Source organism: Verticillium nonalfalfae (assembly GCF_003724135.2).
Source record: "Verticillium nonalfalfae strain VnAa140/NRRL 66861 chromosome Unknown scaffold_1, whole genome shotgun sequence".
Classification (NCBI taxonomy): domain Eukaryota; kingdom Fungi; phylum Ascomycota; class Sordariomycetes; order Glomerellales; family Plectosphaerellaceae; genus Verticillium; species Verticillium nonalfalfae.
This window is the reverse complement of record NW_021167226.1, coordinates 137029-154489: the sequence shown is the minus strand read 5'-3', so window position 1 is coordinate 154489 and position 17461 is coordinate 137029. Positions and strand designations below refer to the sequence as shown.

At 57.4% G+C, this 17461-nt stretch overlaps 5 protein-coding genes across 5 annotated transcripts; 1 reads left to right on the top strand and 4 right to left on the bottom strand.

Moving 5' to 3' along the window:
- Positions 1-1130: 1130 nt before the first annotated feature.
- On the bottom strand, positions 1131-2154 carry D7B24_000051 (uncharacterized protein; the record flags this gene model as incomplete). Its single annotated transcript, XM_028634316.1, has 2 exons — positions 1131-2047; positions 2103-2154. The coding sequence occupies 2 exons, from the start codon at positions 2152-2154 to the stop codon at positions 1131-1133; spliced, it is 969 nt and encodes a 322-aa protein (XP_028499356.1).
- Positions 2155-2686: 532 nt separating this feature from the next.
- Positions 2687-3618, top strand: TVP23 (Golgi apparatus membrane protein tvp23; the record flags this gene model as incomplete). The annotated part of the gene is made up of 4 exons (XM_028634315.1): positions 2687-2786; positions 2846-2891; positions 3022-3305; positions 3461-3618. 4 exons carry the CDS (start codon positions 2687-2689, stop codon positions 3616-3618), a joined length of 588 nt encoding a protein of 195 aa, XP_028499355.1.
- A 536-nt stretch (positions 3619-4154) lies between these two features.
- D7B24_000049 (uncharacterized protein) lies at positions 4155-5628 on the bottom strand (the record flags this gene model as incomplete). The annotated part of the gene is made up of 2 exons (XM_028634314.1): positions 4155-5092; positions 5187-5628. The coding sequence occupies 2 exons, from the start codon at positions 5626-5628 to the stop codon at positions 4155-4157; spliced, it is 1380 nt and encodes a 459-aa protein (XP_028499354.1).
- Positions 5629-7690: 2062 nt separating this feature from the next.
- D7B24_000048 (uncharacterized protein) lies at positions 7691-11457 on the bottom strand (the record flags this gene model as incomplete). Its single annotated transcript, XM_028634313.1, has 2 exons — positions 7691-9010; positions 9067-11457. 2 exons carry the CDS (start codon positions 11455-11457, stop codon positions 7691-7693), a joined length of 3711 nt encoding a protein of 1236 aa, XP_028499353.1.
- A 997-nt stretch (positions 11458-12454) lies between these two features.
- Positions 12455-15410, bottom strand: D7B24_000047 (uncharacterized protein; the record flags this gene model as incomplete). The annotated part of the gene is made up of 6 exons (XM_028634312.1): positions 12455-13134; positions 13213-13687; positions 13888-13949; positions 13999-14672; positions 14733-15120; positions 15329-15410. The coding sequence occupies 6 exons, from the start codon at positions 15408-15410 to the stop codon at positions 12455-12457; spliced, it is 2361 nt and encodes a 786-aa protein (XP_028499352.1).
- Positions 15411-17461: the final 2051 nt, after the last annotated feature.

Below are 17461 nucleotides of genomic sequence, written 5' to 3'. Positions count from 1 at the left end.
TCGCAGGCCACGATACCCTGAACCATAGTCGCCCAATTACTGCGATAATACACTACGAAGACAAGGGTGTGATGGCAAGAGAGAGTTCGCTCGACCGAGAGGCGAGAATGGATCATTCGGTAGCCTCCGAAGAGATGCATGAGAGTACGCTTGCAACGCAAGCGCAAAACACGGCTTCCGGAGGGATTGCAAAGACGGCTGATCCAGTAGACGAAGGCCACGGTAAGAAGAATCAAACAGACGCTAGATTGATTCCGATGGCAGAGGCTTTCAAGGGAGAGGTGTCTCGGGACGAGATTGCCAAACAAATCTATCTCAAGTCGCCGGCACCCAAATCCCCTTTACCATTCTCTCCAGCACCTCCACGACCGCAGCGGACTATTTCGCTAGAGGACACGCCTGAGCGATGTTTCCAGCGTGTTGACGACGACCACATATCACGGCCCCTCACAGCGCCTGTAGGGTCAACACCTAGTGACCGTGTCGTTCGCCTGCCTAAAGAGTGCCCGGCTGTCCGAGTCACTAAATCACCTGCTGATACTCAGATTCAGTCTCAACCAGGTCAGTCTCTCGTCTCATCAACTCGCACTCACAATTCGACAACACGAGAAGTATACAGTCAACAAGACATTCAGCAGCATCAGCCTATAAATGATATTAAGCACTGTACACTACACTCACAATATGCTGTACCATCCGACATGAATATGACCATGCACGACGAGGATGCCACGGAAAGCGTGGTCGCTTTCATTCAGCGTCTAGAGACAGAAGTTTACCAAGATGAATGTACTAGATACTGGTCGCACCAAAACTACCCGGACCAGAGATGTCGCGACGAAGAATGGTTCAGCACCATAGAAGACACCCCTCATAATGCTGCGCCAACGACAAGTGGGGTGTGGCATCAGATGCATCAACCACATACTCTCGGCTCCTACAACAACGCATTGGGCGACCGCCGAACTCAACGAGATGGACAGAGAACGAGGCTCAACCCACATGCTCATTCTAGATCGAAGACGTATCTCTTGCATCAGTCTGAAGACACAAATAGCACGATTAACGCAGCCGAAGAAGCTCAACGGTTAGCATCATTCTGGAGGCCGAACTATTTTATTTAACCCGGTTCACTCGGGCTCCTGACCTTGCCACTTCGCACGCACACTCCCGACATCCATTTTGCATTGCTCCGCTTTCTTCACCACGGAACGAGCCTTTGCCGACACCGGTGCGTCAATCATCATGCCATCGAGCGTCCATGCACCTCGGCCTGAAGCGCTGGCCTTGTCATCGGCTATGGTAATTCTGACGGCCCACTCTAGTTCCTTTTCACTAGGTGCAAACAGCTTCTGCACGAGCTCCACTTGCGTCGGGTGGATGCATTGTTTTCCGTTGAAGCCCATGGCCTTACCGCCTAAGCATTCTTCTTCAAGTCGTTGTAGGCCTGTCTCGCCCCGGAAGGACGTGCAGACGAGGTCAATGACACTGGGCAGGCTTGCGGCCCTTGCTGCAGTCACAATGGCAGATCTTGCGTAGAGAAACTCATGAAGGGACGGTGATCGGGTGATGGAGAGGTCTTTGGCGAAGTCTTCGGCCGCGAAAACCAGTCCGCTTAGGTAGGGTGAGGCGTCACATATCTCCTTCAGGTTCATGATCGAACGGGCGGATTCGATAAGCGCTACGATTTTGATAGGATTCTTGGAGTTCTCGGCATGCCTTTCCGGGGCGACATGGCGGAGGACATCGGTGACGAAGGTCAGGTCAGCAGCAGAGTCGACCTTGGGTACGCATATGGCATCGACGTTGGCTAACGGGGCGAGCGCGGTGAGATCGTCGAGTGCGAGAGAAGTTTCTACAGCATTGATACGAACGGCCAGCTCAGATATGGATGCGGGGCGGGAGGATTGATTGGAGAGAAAGGAGCGGAGCTGTTTCCGGGCATCTGGTTTGCGGGCTGAAGTTACCGAGTCTTCAAGGTCGTATGTTACATTATCCGCGGTCAGGCCGAGAGATTTGGTCAGCATCTTTTCAGACGAGGATGGGACTGACAAGTGTTAGGTTCTTGTCAAATAAAAAAGGGGGGGGGGGGAAGCATGAACCATAAAGGAGCGCTCGGCGCAAGATGGACGGCGACCTCGCCGCTAATGCCATTATGAGAGAATGTGGAGTTGAGATGCTTGTTTCTGCTGAGCAAAGCTGTGCGCCGGGCTACTGTGAATCAGGAAGTGAATGCCCTTCAAAGTGATTATCGAGTCAAAGGGTATGAGTTCTGAGCTCGGCTGTGAAGCCATCACGGCATCGGCATGGGTGAGTTCGGCCCAAGCAATCGTTCGGCACGTTGCGCGTGATGACGTAAGGGTGTTAATGCCGCAGTTCAGCCGACCGTTCGACAGACCCCTGGGCGGAGCATGGGTCTGTCTGGTCACGGAACAACCCGTCAGTTCTCCCTTTACGAACAGCTATCACTTTCGGGCGCCTCACAGAGCTGTCGATTTGCGAAGCTATTCAACCCCCCAACGCGACGACGACTGCCTACGCGCGATATTCGATCGAACCACGGCGACATCGAAGACGACGACAGAGAGACCCTTCTGCTACGTTGGGATCTGAAGCAAAAGAAAACAAGTCGACGACAATACTGCGATATTGAAGCTGTCGGCTTCGCCCTCCTCCACTTCCCACCATGGACCAGAATGCGCCGCAGGCGCCCGTCGAAGGGTCGCTGAGCTGGCGATTGAGCTCCCACCCCATCACGCTGCTCACCTTCCTCGGCTTCCGGATATGTACGACACGATGCCCCCTCCGTGGCCTGCAGGACGGGCAGCTAACGCGTTCCTGGCAGCCAGCGTTCTCGTCTACTTTCTCGGCCTCTGGATCATCAAGAGCATGTACGCAACCCTCCTCCCTGGGCCCGTCGTCCTGTCTCTCTGGATCTGCCCTTTCTCTCTGTTTCTCGAGGATGATATGGAGACGAAAATAAGAGTCCCAGTGAGCTAACTCGGCGTGTGAAACCAACAGGATCATGATCTTCATCATCACCATCCTCCTCCTCGCCGCCGACTTTTACTACCTCAAGAACATTGCCGGCCGCCGCCTCGTGGGCCTACGCTGGTGGAACGAGGTCGACCCCCAGTCGGGCGACTCCAAGTGGGTGTTTGAGAGCTCCGAGCCCGGCACCAAGACGATCAACCCCACCGACAGCCGCTTCTTCTGGCTGGCGCTGTACGTGCAGCCCGTGCTGTGGGTGCTGCTGGCCGTCTTTGCGCTCGTGCGGCTGCAGTTCCTGTGGCTGCCTCTTGTTGGTCAGTCTCCTCTGCCCCCCTTCCCTCCCCCTCTCTACAGCCTCCCTCCCTCTGTCTCCGTCTTTCCACCCCGCTCGATCGTATCCGGCCGTCAGGCTGTGCTTTGGACGAAGGTCAGCTTGCTTGTATGCGCAGACGCTGACGGGACCACAAAGTCATCGCCCTCGTCCTGACAATCATGAACACCCTCGCCTTCTCCCGCTGCGACAAGTTCAGCCACGCGTCCAACATGGCTGGCAGCGCGCTGTACGGTGGCGGCCTGGCGAGTAGTCTGGCCAGCAACATGGTCGGCCGGTATTTTAGCCGCGGGTGAGCCGTTTGTGAAGGCGCGTAGGATGATTCCGAAGCACATGTAGGTAAGTAGGTCGGGCAGGGTGGGGTGGGGTGAGAGGGGTTCGACGGAGACGAAAGGCGTTCGGTCAGAAACCGCTCCGTTGTGGCCCCTCCCTTCTGTTGAGCGTCCGTGTCTTTACAAAACGAACAGGAAGAGAACGGACTTGTTTTTCTTCAGCCGAGGACGAAAACATCTTCGTCGAAACAGGGTGGAGTTCGTAGGGCGTCGATACCCGTTGTATACTAGGTAGGAGGCGAGTACGCGCGATGCATGGTTCAAGGTTTCGTTCACATTCGACGTTGTTGGGCCAGGGGACTCCTGTTCCACTTTCGACCGAGTCGGTGACAGAAACCACCCGTGACAAGCGAGATGTGACCCGGAAGGCTGATCCATATACATCAAGTTGCCTCATCACAATCATCTGCTACCCAATCAACCCTGCCTTCGGCCTACATACATCAAGTTGGACATGCTCAAAGGACTCCCAGCGCCGCACACATCACACCTCTGCGTCATCATGCCAGGCGCCGGCCGTGCCCGTGCTGCTCAATCGCCGCATCCAGCTGCCGCTCCTCGTCCTCCAGTCGCCGAATCTCATCCTCCGTCATGCCATCCTCGATGAGGTGCGATACGTTCGAGTTGACGCCCTGAGGGGTCGCGGACCGCGCTTCTGGTCTTGCCGATTCGTGCTGTTGCTGCTGCGAGTCACTGCGTGGCGTTGACGCCGCTAGCGGCGTTGCTTCGGAAAGGCCACGATCCCGCCCCTCGCTCTGACGCTCAAGGTTGTGCCTGGACGAGCTGGGCGCAGCTGCCGCACTGGTGACGAATGCGGTGGTCTCGCGTGGCGAGGAGCTTGCCGTCTGGTTCTGAATCTGCTGCTGCTGCTGCTGCGCAAGACTGCCATCGTCCGAGTAAGGCGAGTGAGGTGACTCGGTCACGCGAGCGCCGGTGGTCTCCTTGTTGACCATGTACTCAGAGACGTGACCTTCGGTGTTGTATGGATTCTTGCTGACATGACCCTTCTTCTTGTGGCGGTTTCGTAGGCAGAAAAACCAGAGGAGCGCGATGATGAGTGCCAGACCCACGACGCCAGCACCAGCGCCGATGCCAGCTTTGGCACCGATAGAGAGCCCTCCTCCATCGTTGGCATGGTCCGAATCGGCGTCGTCGTCTGTAGAAGACGCGATGCCTGTCGTTGACGGAGCCGAAGTGAGGTCAGTGTTTGATGGGTCCAATGGGATGACGTTGCTGCCGCCATTGAGGATGCGAGAGACTTCATCTGGGAGGACCTCCTCCGTCTCAAACCCAATACGCTCCAACTCCTCGCGCTTTTCTGGTTCTCCGGCCGGTTCCACGACGGTGAAAATGCCCGATCTGCTCCAGCCGGTTTCGCCGTTATACAGCCAGGTCAGGGTGAGGCGCATCTCGGAGCCATATGGCACTCCGGAGAGCTCTAAGACGTCAAGCGGAAGCACAGTTAAGCTTGGGCTTACTGGAGGTTGATCAGCACATGACGGCCACAAGCAACGGGAACAACGACCACCTACTCTCAAGGGAACGGTCATTGGTCTGGCGAACTCGAGTCTCTCCCGTGTCGCCAGAGTTCGGTACTTGATTGCTCTGCGTAGAGGTGGTGACAAGGATCACTTCTGTGCCATTCGCTTGCTTATAAGACCACTCGCCCTTCTCCATGACCAGATCGCTCATTAATAGCGCGTTAATAGTATGAGGCACCGCGCCAGTGTCTCCGGCCACGAGGACAGGAAACGACCGGGCCATGTTCCAATCAAAATCCCACTGTATGGCCATGTTCTTCCCGGTCGGTTGTGCAGTTGAACTGCTTGTAGTGGAAGACACAGTCGCAGTAGCCTGCGGAGGGTTTCCAGGGAAATTCACAGGCCGGTTGGTCGCCGCTTCGTTGACTATGCTCGTTGTTGGATTTGTGACGCCTCGGTCCAAATCTGGTGTCGGCTCTCTGATGTCTCCCATGGCGGGCAGCTGGATCGTCAACGGCTTGTGGCTGCCCGTGATCTCCTCCGACTGCAGACCAACGCTGCTTTTGAGCCTGGAATCCGATACCCTATGCTGTTCTTGCGCAGAGAGGGGCCGAAAAGGAAAGGCAATCCGTAGCCTCTTCAAAGGCGTCTTTCTGAGGAGGGCAAGGGTGAGAAGCCAGAAAAGCGGGATGATGAGGGGGACGAAGAGCTTTGGTAACCTAGGCCGCGTTGTGCGCAACGTTGACAACTGCGCCGGGTGCTGTCGGTACATTGGAGTAGGACAAGGCAGGATCCGCGGCCTGCAGGTGAAAGGTGTCGTCTCACAGATCAACTTGCCTGACAGTGGTGGGGTGGGTTGAGTGGAATGGGATTGGTGAAGACGTGCACGCACATGAACAGGCCGTGGATCTGCACTCGACGGCAAGTGGAAAGGCTTGGAGGGCTGAGGATGCACTAGGGAGGCGAAGGCAGGGTGGTGTAGACAGCCAAGGCTGAGCTGCGATCCTTAGCTCGTTGTGTCGGTGGTCCTGCTTGAAAATAGTGCTGGTGCACAGCAGGATGAGAGGCTTGCTCGCCGGGCCAGATGAGAGACTACCAGAACGAAAGGAGTTCTTTTGTCCTGTGTCGAAGAATATGGGAGCCCTTTCATGGCAGCAAAGGCGGGGAGCAAAGGCATAGCAGCACAAGGCCCGTCGCCAACGGCCCAACCCAGCCAACGGCCAACAGCCAACAGCCAGAGCAGTGCCTTGGCGGTTGACATGTCGTGGAAAGCCCATGCCAATGCCGTGTCCAGCTCCTGCACGCCGCACGCCGCACTACCATGTACAGTAGTGTGGGGCCCACTCATCCAGTTGCTTCCCGAGATCCAGGGGTCCTCCTGCCGCGCCAGGCTTCTTGTGACTCTCTTGCCCTGGGGGTCGGCGCAGCCGCGTGTCTGTGTCATGATCATTGCTTGTTGAGAGACACCTCATGAAAAATACCACCAGGAGAAAAGCCACCCCCTCCATCGTCCATCACCGAATCGAGATGAGTTCTGGCGATACGCCAAAAGCCGGCGGCGATGAGGCGGTCATGCCAACCCACCGCCCCGAGCCAGCAACGACCCTGGCCCGCCACAGGGCTGTTCCGAGTCCCACCCACCTTCCCGCCCCGTCTCTGCCAGGCTCTGCCCACCCCCCATCCCGTCAGCAGGAAGGGGCAGTGCGCTGCTATTTGCGTCGGCGCCTAACCCCCTTCAGGCCTGGACCCCACCCTCTAGTGGCTCTGCGGCTGATCCGCCTTCTACGACTTCGACGACTTCGACGACAGGCTCTTGTCTGACCATGTTGTTCGGTCTGCTTGATGGGGTTATGCAAGGTTTGAACACAGAGCATCCCCAAACCGATAAAAAAAAAACAGTCTCTTGGGAAAATGGAGGAATGGATTTTCCACACTACGCCCCAAAGGCTTGTACCTGTCACATACCCAGAGCACGGGCAAAGACGCCCCCAACAAAACTTGACGCACATAAGCTGTCATCCAGCGACACGCCCAGAACATGCGCCCGCCCAACCTGCAGCAAACCGGCCCGTCCGGTTCCACAGCGACTTCTGCAGCAGCCCCCAACATCACGCCGCCAATGGATCACGCCGTCTTACTCTGATCGTCGGCCCCATGAAACCACCCGTCTAGCCGTCACGTCGACTCGGTTTCTCTAGACTCGTTTCTCTGCCTGATCAAACTTGGACACCCGTTTCATTACTCGCCTGGTATCGTACAGCTGCGTTGAACCCAAAACTCTGCCTTGGGGTCACTGCAGCAAGGAAAGGCTGTCGTCACGACGCCTTTCTTTTGTCTCCCTCTTGCCCTGCCCCTCTCTACTGCCTCAGCAACCGCCGCGAACGCCATCCTGCGTACACTATTACAAACAAATAGGCCTAGTCGTCATTGTATGCGTTCAAGTCCCAAAATAGCCTCTGGCCCCCCGTCTTTGTCAGAGATAGAGAAGAGAGGATGGAAAAAGAGAGCCCCGCGTCTTCAAAAGCAACACAAATCATCCAACGCCATGATGCGCACTATGCGAACGTCATGGTCATCTCCTTCTCCTTGCCAAAGTCTTCGTCGTCGGGGTCGGCCCAAGGGTCGTTCAGTGTCATGTTAGGCACCGTCTGCGCAGACTTGTACTCTGGCCTCGTCGGCGGCGGGTCGTCCTTTGGCGGCGGCGGTGGTCGTGGCGCCGGGTCGTCAAAGGACGTGTCGAACGTCATGGACACCTCATCCTCCCGGTAGGGGTCCGGGTCCGTGTAGTAAGACGACGCAATGCGCCCGCGGCTCGAGCCGAGCGGCGACGGATCCTCCGAGACGCGTCGCGTGTCGTGCGACGGTCGCAGGCTGAGCGACGACGCGTCGGCGCTCCTGGTGCCCCGCAAGCTGTCCCGCGGGTTCGGGGACGCGCTGAGGTCGAGCTTCATCGGCGGCAGCGTCGACTGGAGCTCCTTGACCTGCATCTCCTCCTTGGCGAGCTCAGCCCGGATCGCATCCACGTCAAAGAGGACGCCGTGGTTGCTGCCCTCCTGCCCATCTCTGTCCTCGACCTCTGTCTTGCTTGCCGACCCGCCTGCCTTGTTCGAATCCTCGTAGATCTCCCAGTTGGCCTTCTCCATCTTCTTCTTGCGCCCAAAGATGGAGAACCTGCTTTTCTTAGCCTGCTGACCCTCCCTCTCGAGCTCTTTGCGCGCCTCCTCGATCTCGTTGATCAGCTCGCGCTGTCGCTGTCCGTGGTTTTCCGGGTCCGGGTCCTCAATCTCCGTGAACTCGTCGCTCTCCACGAGCCAGCCGCACTCTCGCAGCAGGCGTGGCATCATTCTGCGGTACTCCATGTGGCCCTTGACCAGGTCCGTGACGTCCATGTTTTCACACCAGGGGCAGTCTTCCACGGCCGCCAACCCGGCCACGCGTCGGATGCCGCCGTGGGTGAGACGGAACAGATAGCCCAGAATCCAGTCGTTGCGGTTGTATCCGTTGACGAAGCGACCGGGGACAACTGACTTTGCGCGGATGAACTCGTCCTTCTTGACGATGACCGGCGAACCGAACATGTAGACATTCTGCACGAGGCCGTACGCACCACGCCGGGCAAGCTCCTGCAGGCAGGAGAAGATGACACGGGCACCGATGGAATATCCCACGAGCGTGATGGGCCGTGTGCCCAGATTCCTGTCGATCAGTGAATCGGCCAGGATGAGACCTGCCGACCACGCCCTGTCAAGTGATACGGCCCATGGGTTGTCGATGAGGTAGGCCAGCTTGGTGAGGATGACCGGCAGCTGCAGGGCGGACATGAGAGCCGTGAGCAGGGTGTTTGCGAGTACCTGCTGTACACCTGACGTGAGAGCCTTTGGTCCTGGTTAGCAGTGTGCTTGAATAGATAATTACGTGAGCATTGACTGACCTCGGTGGCGAGAATGTTGATTGTGTCACCGGTACTCCTCAACATCTCGGGCTCCCACAGCACCGAATACAGATCACCCATGATGGGGTCGACAGTGCTGAACGGCAGACGGACGTCATCCACCTTGCCCGTCATCCACCCGGAAACGGTGACAATAAGGTTGACACGCTTGTTATTGTGGAGGGGCCGATACTCAAACGTCTTGACGGCACCAGTTCTTCGGTTCGCCGCCCGAACGCCCACGATGCCACCAGAACTGGCGGCAGCCGTCGTGATGATGGCAGCTCCACCGATGCCGCCGAGGAAGGGCGCCGTGCCACCGATTCCAATCGTCGTGAGACCGGCGGCAAGGCCGACTCCAATCATGGGGGCGAGGATGCCTGCCGACAGGCCAATGACGAGGCCGCCGCCTACCGTCGCCAGGCCCATCATCACGTAGCGTTTCTTCAGAGCGTCTTTTCTGCGCACCTCTAGGTGGTCTTCCTCGTTCCAATTTTCCTTTTCGGCTTGCTGCTGCATCTCCAGAGCGTCTGTGACGCGCTTTTCAAACTTGCGAATTTCGAGCCAGTCGATCTGCAGACTCTTACCGACACGCTCCAGCAGGACGCGGGATCGGGCGTCGTAGCTTGAGTCTGCAATCAGAATGAGGAACAGATCGCACAGGACTGTCCAGCGCAAATCGATTTCGAGATTCTCGCTAGATGGGAGATCCGAGGGAATCTTCACGTCGGGCATCTCGCCGTCGGGGTGAGCCTCGTATGGCGGCGGGGGCTCCGCAACCTCTTCATCCTCTGGCGAGATAGGTGAAGCAGGACTCCTGGGGGAGGTTGGCGATTTGAGAGCGTCTTTCGGAGCCGACAAAGACATGGAGCTTCGATTCGGGTCTGCTGGCGTTGTGACTGTGCTCTCCGTCTTGCCTGCCATGGGGTTCTTGACCCGGGCGTTTGCCATCAAAACGGGCGTCAAGTCGGATGGAATCACGCCGTGATCAGCAAGCTGCTCCACCATGACCTGCTCGGCGGCGCTGATGTCCATGTGCGCATACACCCGAATCATCATCTTCTGCCCCCACATTTTGGTTGCCTCGGCTCCCAATGTCACCCATTTCTTGGAACTCCTGGTCTGCTCAATGGTCTCCGCCGCCTTGACGAGCTGGAATATCTCGATGCGCACCAGGCCCACGTAGGCCACGCGTTGTCCTTCGGTGAGGAGGTCCTTCGTCGCCTGCATCTGGGAGACGGCATCGCGTTGCTCGTCCTGTTCCTCCGTCAAGCTCGTGCCGTTGACCTCCTTGAACAAATACTTTGTGTTGTCGTCCATGCTGGTCGCAGATTCCGCATCATCATCCATGATGACTCGGGTGTAGCCCCTACCCGCACCGCCGAGACCACCATAGCCGTATGCTTCCTTCGCCTCTTCCTCCTCGGTGTGCTCCTTGGCAACAAGTTTATTATCGTCGTCATAAATGTCGTACGGCGCATAGGACGGCATCTCTTGCCAACCCAGGTCTTCCTCTTTGTCATCCTCCTTATTCTCCTCCTTGGTTGTTGCCTGGTGATGCGAAAATCCGGCAATACCCGGTCCTGCTGCGCTTGTGTTTCTCTCGTGTCCCTTTGCAGCACTAGAGCTGCTGACATTCCGGGCGTGCTGGGTTGCTGCGGCTGTCGGAGGGGCAGAATCTGATGCAGCTGACGCACTGCTTTGAGCCGAGGGGCCAGCTTTCGCTTCAGCAGCTGTCGTTTCCGGAGTGTGACTCGCAGCATCCTGTGCTCTGGGAGTTGTCTTGCTGTCGGTGGTCTCCACGACCTGGGGCTTAGCGCCTGTTGATGCTAGTTTTGTGCTGACTTGTTCAGCTTCTTTTTCAACCGGTAATGCGCTGGTGTCGGCTTCAGGAGCAGCGGAAGTAGGCGAGGTATCATCCGCCGTGGTGTGAACGTCGGCGACGGCAGGTTTTGTGGCGTGAGGCGTTGGTGCAGCGGCCCCCTTTTCGAACGTCTCTTCTTTGACAGCAACCGGCGGCTGCGGGGTTGCGACCCTCGAGTTTGCATCCTTGAACTCGTCATCATCGTCTGAGGCTTCAGTGCTCGACTGCGCTGCGGCAGGTGGCTTTGCGGAAACCACTGGCGCCTTGCCGTTCGGCAGTGTCTCAGGTTCGTTCGGCTTCGCCAGGGACGCATCGTTGGATGTCTCGTCGGGCATGATTGTCGGCGCGATGTATTTCTTGACAGGCAGGCCAAAGTCGTCAAGCTCGACTGGCTCGGCTACCGGAGGGGCTGCATGCGAAGGCTTGGAGGCCGCTTCGCCGACCTCCTCTTGCTGCTGAGGGCTTGGCTGGTTCTCGGTGGTCGGTTTGGGCGAGGTAGGACTGTCGGATTCGGCAGGGCCCGCCATGTTGGAAGGAGGCAACTGTCTTCACAGCTGAGGGGCCCCAAGGGTATTGGAAGGTGAGTCGTGGTCGAAGATCGATCTCTTCGTTGGGACTCGTATGGTCGGAGGTCCGGGGGACGGAAGTGTCGGCGGTCGGGCCGCGTGTCGCCTATCGAGAAGCTCCCCCCGCTGGTGTGAGACGTTGACAGATGCAAGATCAGTAGCGCTGGCGTGTTGCGCGGGGGTTGTGTGTGGATGAGCAGGAGTCTAAATGATTACAGTCTTCGTTCTGGACAATCGAGGCAGAGATCAGGAGGTGGGATGTGCAATGTGCAATGTGCGGTGGTCTCTGCCCACCGCATTTGGCAGACCCCTGTCGTTGAGAAGGCACGTCGTTGCCGGAATGCTGGGCCACGAGTAAATTCAGTAATAAGCCAGGGCGATCGTTCCCTGTCAACCTCCACCATGTTGGTGACATCCCTCTGCAAGTGGGGCCCGGAACCGTTGCCTGAGCGAGTGCCACTTTGAGGGTCGAGGACGGTCAAGCACAGGCCTGAGACTACGCCTCCACGGTGGGAGCAGATGGGAAGTACCGCCTCGAACCAGCGTCATCTGACTCGATTGAGGAACGTCGACAACGCGTCACACGAGAGCATTAAGCCACCCGAGAGAAGCAAGACATTGAGATCCTCAATATCAGCTCACATGTTCATCCTCGTAATCAGAGAAAGTACTTCCTTTCTCTTCTTCCACCTGTGGCCCCTGACACGTGCTGGAGATTGATTTTGGAATGGTGAATGGTGCTGGAACATGTGCAGGCAAATAAATGTAGGAGAAATAGAGTCTGGCTAGACAGACAGACACCAGACAGACAAGTGGCCGACAACGTATCCATGCAGTGTGTAACAATCATGCTCAATATCATGGTATCTTACAGCTTTTCCGGGCTATGAGCCCAACCTGAATGCCACTGAACGCCTAACCAAAGGAACACACCAAGACCAGATCACCACACACCTGCTCATGCCTCTTCCTTCACGGGTGCTGGGGCCGGTGCCGCTGCCTCACCATTCTCGCCAGCTTGTCCCTCGCCAGCTGGCGCCTTGTGCTTCCTCTTGCGCTTCTTCTTTTCAGGTTCTGATCCCTGCTTTGCGTTCCTGCTCGCGTCCTTGGCCTTCTTGACAGCCAGTGGGTTGGGCTCCTTCTTGCCGTACGCCTTCTTCTTCTTCTTTTTGGCGTCCGTCGCATCGCTGTCCTTCGCCTCCTTGCCGTCGCCGTCCTGATCGCCCTCGTCGTCCGCCTCCCTCTTCCTCTTCGCGCCGGGCGGCGCAGACCCCTTGAGCCCCGCCCTGTATTTGCTCTTCTCCTCTCGCGCTCTGATCTCCGCGCTCTCGCTCGCCATCGGCTCGAGAATCATGACGCTGCGCTTGATGTAGATCTGCGGCACGCCGGGAATCGACCGCAGCATCCGTCGCACCTCGTCGTCCTGACACACCACGACGAGCTTGTGCTTGTTGACATTGTTACCCTTCGGATCGACCACAGCCTTGAAGCACTCGTTCGTCGGCAGCGGCTCGGGATAGTCCTCCGGCAAGTGGCCGCAGCGTCGTCGCTCGAGCGTCTTGGCGAACTCGATGATCGTATTCATCTCAGGCTCCGCCTTGCGCAGGTAGAGCTTGCGAATCTCGCATTGCGAGATCACTGCAACCCACGGTCAGTCCCAGGAGGGGGTTCTCTATAACGGCGCCAGCCTGAGGGCGAACGAATAGTTTGACTTACTGGGCTTCACCTCGCCGTGCAACGTCCTCTTCAAGCCTGCGACAAGGTCGTACTTGAACTTGTGACAGTCAATGACCATTTCGGCGTCGATCAGGCATTGGTACGGTTCGCGGAAGCCCCAGATCTGCGAGTACTGGGTCATCAGCTTGCGATACTGTTTGCTTCGTTTTCCGCGCATCTTGGGCGAGTAGGGGGCGGGCTGTGGGCGCTCGCTGTGTCTGTCGGTGATGTGATTGACGGTCGAGTTGCTCGGAGCTGGCAGCGGGACTGGCGCTTGGGTCTTGAAGGCTGGATGTCGCAGGCGAACTTTTTTTCTTTGGCGCGATAAGATAAGCGCTTTGACAACGGGCCAAGACGTCAAGGCTGATCCAACCCCTCCATAACTAGTACCCCTCCACGCCTCGAATGGAACGGGACAAGCAACTACGCATATATGTGATTCGAGAATTGCATTTTGCTGGTGACCTACAATGCACTGCTGTGCGCAAAGTCTAGTGTTTGAATGACAAGGAAAACCGAAGATTGGGGCCACGAAACTTGGAATGCCCTCAGAGACCCTGGACAGGTATTTGCTCTCCCCTCGAGTTGTTACATAAATGAACCAAACGCCATTCCCCTAGCCATAGTGTGCGGCCAAATCGCTTCCTTACATGCGACCCCGTGCGATCACTATACCTTGTGATATGTTTCATTATCCGTGACGAGTGCCGCCACTACACTGATGTCGTCAAGCTTGCCTGCGAGGGGGTTAGTTGCAGCAAATGAAACGGTACAGGATCAACCAACCTCCTGTGCTGGCCAAGCCCTCCTCGATTGCATGCTCCATAAATGGACTTTCCGCAAAGGGATCGAGGGCTACGACTTTCGCCGCCGTGACCAGCTCTTCGGCAGCAAACTTCATGCCGCCATTTGCGCCATCGGTCCTATCGCCCTCGACCTTGCCGCCCTCGCCATTTTCCCACCTCTCCAGACTGTTTCGTACGCTGTGAACAATCTCGTGCTCCCACATGTTATCGATCACACCGTCGCTCATCGCAAGGACAACATCTCCCACGCGCACCTCGACCTTGTCCATGACCGCGTTCTTCTCAGGCGTGTCGGGGCTGTTGGTTCCAAGCTGGCGCGGGCAGTCGAACCAGTGCCACTGCTCCTTCGTCTTGTAGATGACCTTTTCGTCCTTGGGCCGAAGCACCATGACCTGGCAGTCACCCAGGTTCGTGACGTACACCACGGGGTTTGTCTTTCCGTCTTCCAGGGTCTTAAAGTGAAGCTGCGCGCCGCTAGCGGTCGTTGTTCCCTGCCAGTTTGCCGGTTCGGCCGTCGCCTTTATCGTGCTGTCGTAGGCTTGCTGCAGGAACGCGACCGGATTGGGCTCATACTTGTCCTCCGCCGACTGTAGCTTGGCCAGGTCGTCTCGGAGAGCCGAGGCCCAGAAATGCAGGATAAGTCGTGACCAGAGCCTGTTGGATTCAAGTCAATATGGATGGGGAGCACAAAAGTGGGATCTGGAAGCGGCGTACCCTGCGTGGCCTCGCGGTCGTGTCGACCAGGCGCCCACGCCGTCATTCGCGCAAATGAAGTAGTCGCTGGCATACACGGCGTCGTCGCCATTTGTCTTGCCTAGAATAATCTCGCCATTGACGCGCGCGCGACGGTCGCGGCTGTGGTCGTGGGTGCTCAGCGCATCAGAGAAGGAGTTTGACGGTCGAGAGAGGAAAGGAGGCGGAAATGGCCGTGGCGCTCGCTTGGCGAAGAGAGCAATGCCCGTCTCGAACCGATAGGGAAGGCTCGGGATCGCGAGGCCTCGGTGTTCTTCGGAGCGCAGTCGTGATGTCGTTGAGAAGGCTTTCGCCCTCGCCAGAGGGGCCCTTGGACGCCTCGGTGGCTGTCGGAGTCGCCGCGCAGGTGCTGTAATGGATGCCAACGACGGACCGAATGGTCTCATCACCACGATCCAAGGTGAGATTCGGCGCCTGATGCGATGCTGGATCGCAACAGTCCCGGATCACTGGGCCCTGCTGTCGGTTGCCGTCTTTGTGACGTGCGAAGGGTGCTGCCTTCTCTCGATCAGATAAGGTAATTGGAAGGAAGCGGGATAGTACAAGGGTGCACTTACGCTGTCGCGGGCGACTATTGTGCCCGGCTTTCCCTGGTCCTTCCGGAAAATCGCGAACAACTGTTGAGCTTGAATGGGCCATCGAGTGACTGCACGTGATAGCGCGTTGCATCAAATTACGGGACATGGATAGGGCCTTCAGTGCCCCAGTCTCCAGGCCCTTCAGTGAGATGGCCCCCTAACAGCCCGCTGAAGGATGCTGCGAGCTGGGTACCCCATCTATGGTTCGGGCCATTGGAGCGTCATGAGTTTGCCGCAACAACAGATGATGTGTGTCAACATGCCTCTCCTTGGGAACGACCACACGCGAGGTAACAGTGGTACTCTGGTCATTTCACAGATTTCTTCTGGCGGTCACCTTCCGACCATTTTCTTTTCCCCCCTTCAGTCCTATAACATTCTCCCTCGCCGCCCTTGAGGCATCTCCCTTCTCCAACAGGCCCGATGATCAGCCATTGCGATCGACACGGCAGATTGACTGTGCCGCATACCGTGCCACAGATCGCAACGCGGCGGTCGGCTACATGGCCTTAAGCCTACCTCTGCAGGATGCTAAAGCTAAATCCAACAGCAGGCAAACCTCATAAGCTGTCAGGCAGGGATTCAACGATCGCCGCAGCTTACGTCGTCGTCGTTGCACCCATGCCTAGCTGGAACTAAAACAACCCAACACCAACCATAGCCACAGGCCTCGTCTTCTTTCATTTCACGCCTGTGCACTAGTTGCTTTGATGGGCCCGGTGCCGCAACCTGGATCAAGCGTCTGGCTACTTGACGCGGCCCAGCGAGGCGGTGTGTCTGGGTGAACCAGCTGCGGGTGAACATGTCAAGGTGACGTCGTCGTAAAAGGCAATATCCCGTTCGACAAGCCAAGCAACCCGAAACCCGATTACTGGGCTCGGCTGTGACGTCAATACAAGACACGCCTTTCCCAACCTCCAGTACCGACGACAATTTTCGATGAGTACCCGCGGGAAATTCGACAGTCCATTGCCGGCGAATTCAGCGGATTCCATATGATCTGCGTCGGCATTCACAGGACCTGTCCATCATTGCTGACAGTCATTACTTCATCCTGCCACGAAGCCATACGCATATGCTTCCTGCCATTCTCATGCTCAGTCAGAAGCATGGTAGCCCAGAGCATGAAGCGTGGAAGCTGTGTGCTTCAACATGCACAAAGGTGCGCCAAGCAGCGTCACGTCAGCGCTTCCAGGCCCTTAGACGAGCCCAGCCTATCGACCCTAGCGTCGCCTACCTAGGCTCTGGAGCCCAGCGGCTTGCGGACGCTGCAAGGGACAAACATGTCTTCATGTCTGCAAGACGGTATCCAGCAACATGACGGCTGGACAGAGACCACAGCCTGCAAAGCGTCCATGGCCTCAACCTAAAGTATCTTAGGCTCATATTTCCTCTCGCTCTGGCCGAAATGACGATGCATGGATGGTGCGAGACCATTACGGCCACGTGCGCGACTCGCGCCTTGCTAGACCGTACCTGACCATGTCGCTTTGCTTTTGGTACTGCACGATCAACTGACACGGGTGGCCAGTCGTTGGATCTCGAGGAGCCGGCGATGGCCAGGAGAGGTCACTCACCCCGGCGCGGGGTTGATGGCCACACTGGGAGATTTACCCCTCAGCCTGTCCAGGTTGAGTCCCAGGGTCCTTGCTGGGGCCGCCCGAAGTTGCCGACACCCGCGAAGACCTTCAATATGCTCACACAGATGAGGCATAAGTGGGGAGACCCTGAGGATGCCTTTTGGGACAGGACAGGGGCTTGAGACCCGTCGTGACAGGCCGCGACGCCTGTGGAGCGGACGACGACAAAAAGTCTTTGGCTTGGATGGGGCACGACAGGGAAAACGCCAGCGGCTCGCCAGCGCTTGCATGCCGAATCCAGCATACCTGTCCTATGCACAGCAAAACAAAGTTGATACGAGTCGGATCCCTGACTCTGCTGTTTCAGAACTGCTTGCCATGCAACTTTCGCTCGTCAGGCCGATCTGGGGACAAAGGCCAGTCAGGGCTGACGGATGCGTCGGAAGAGCACAGCGTTCTGTGTGCGCCAGGAACGGCTGGTCGACAGAGAGGACTGCGTGACCACTGCTTCACCGTCAAAGGCTCTGGACCC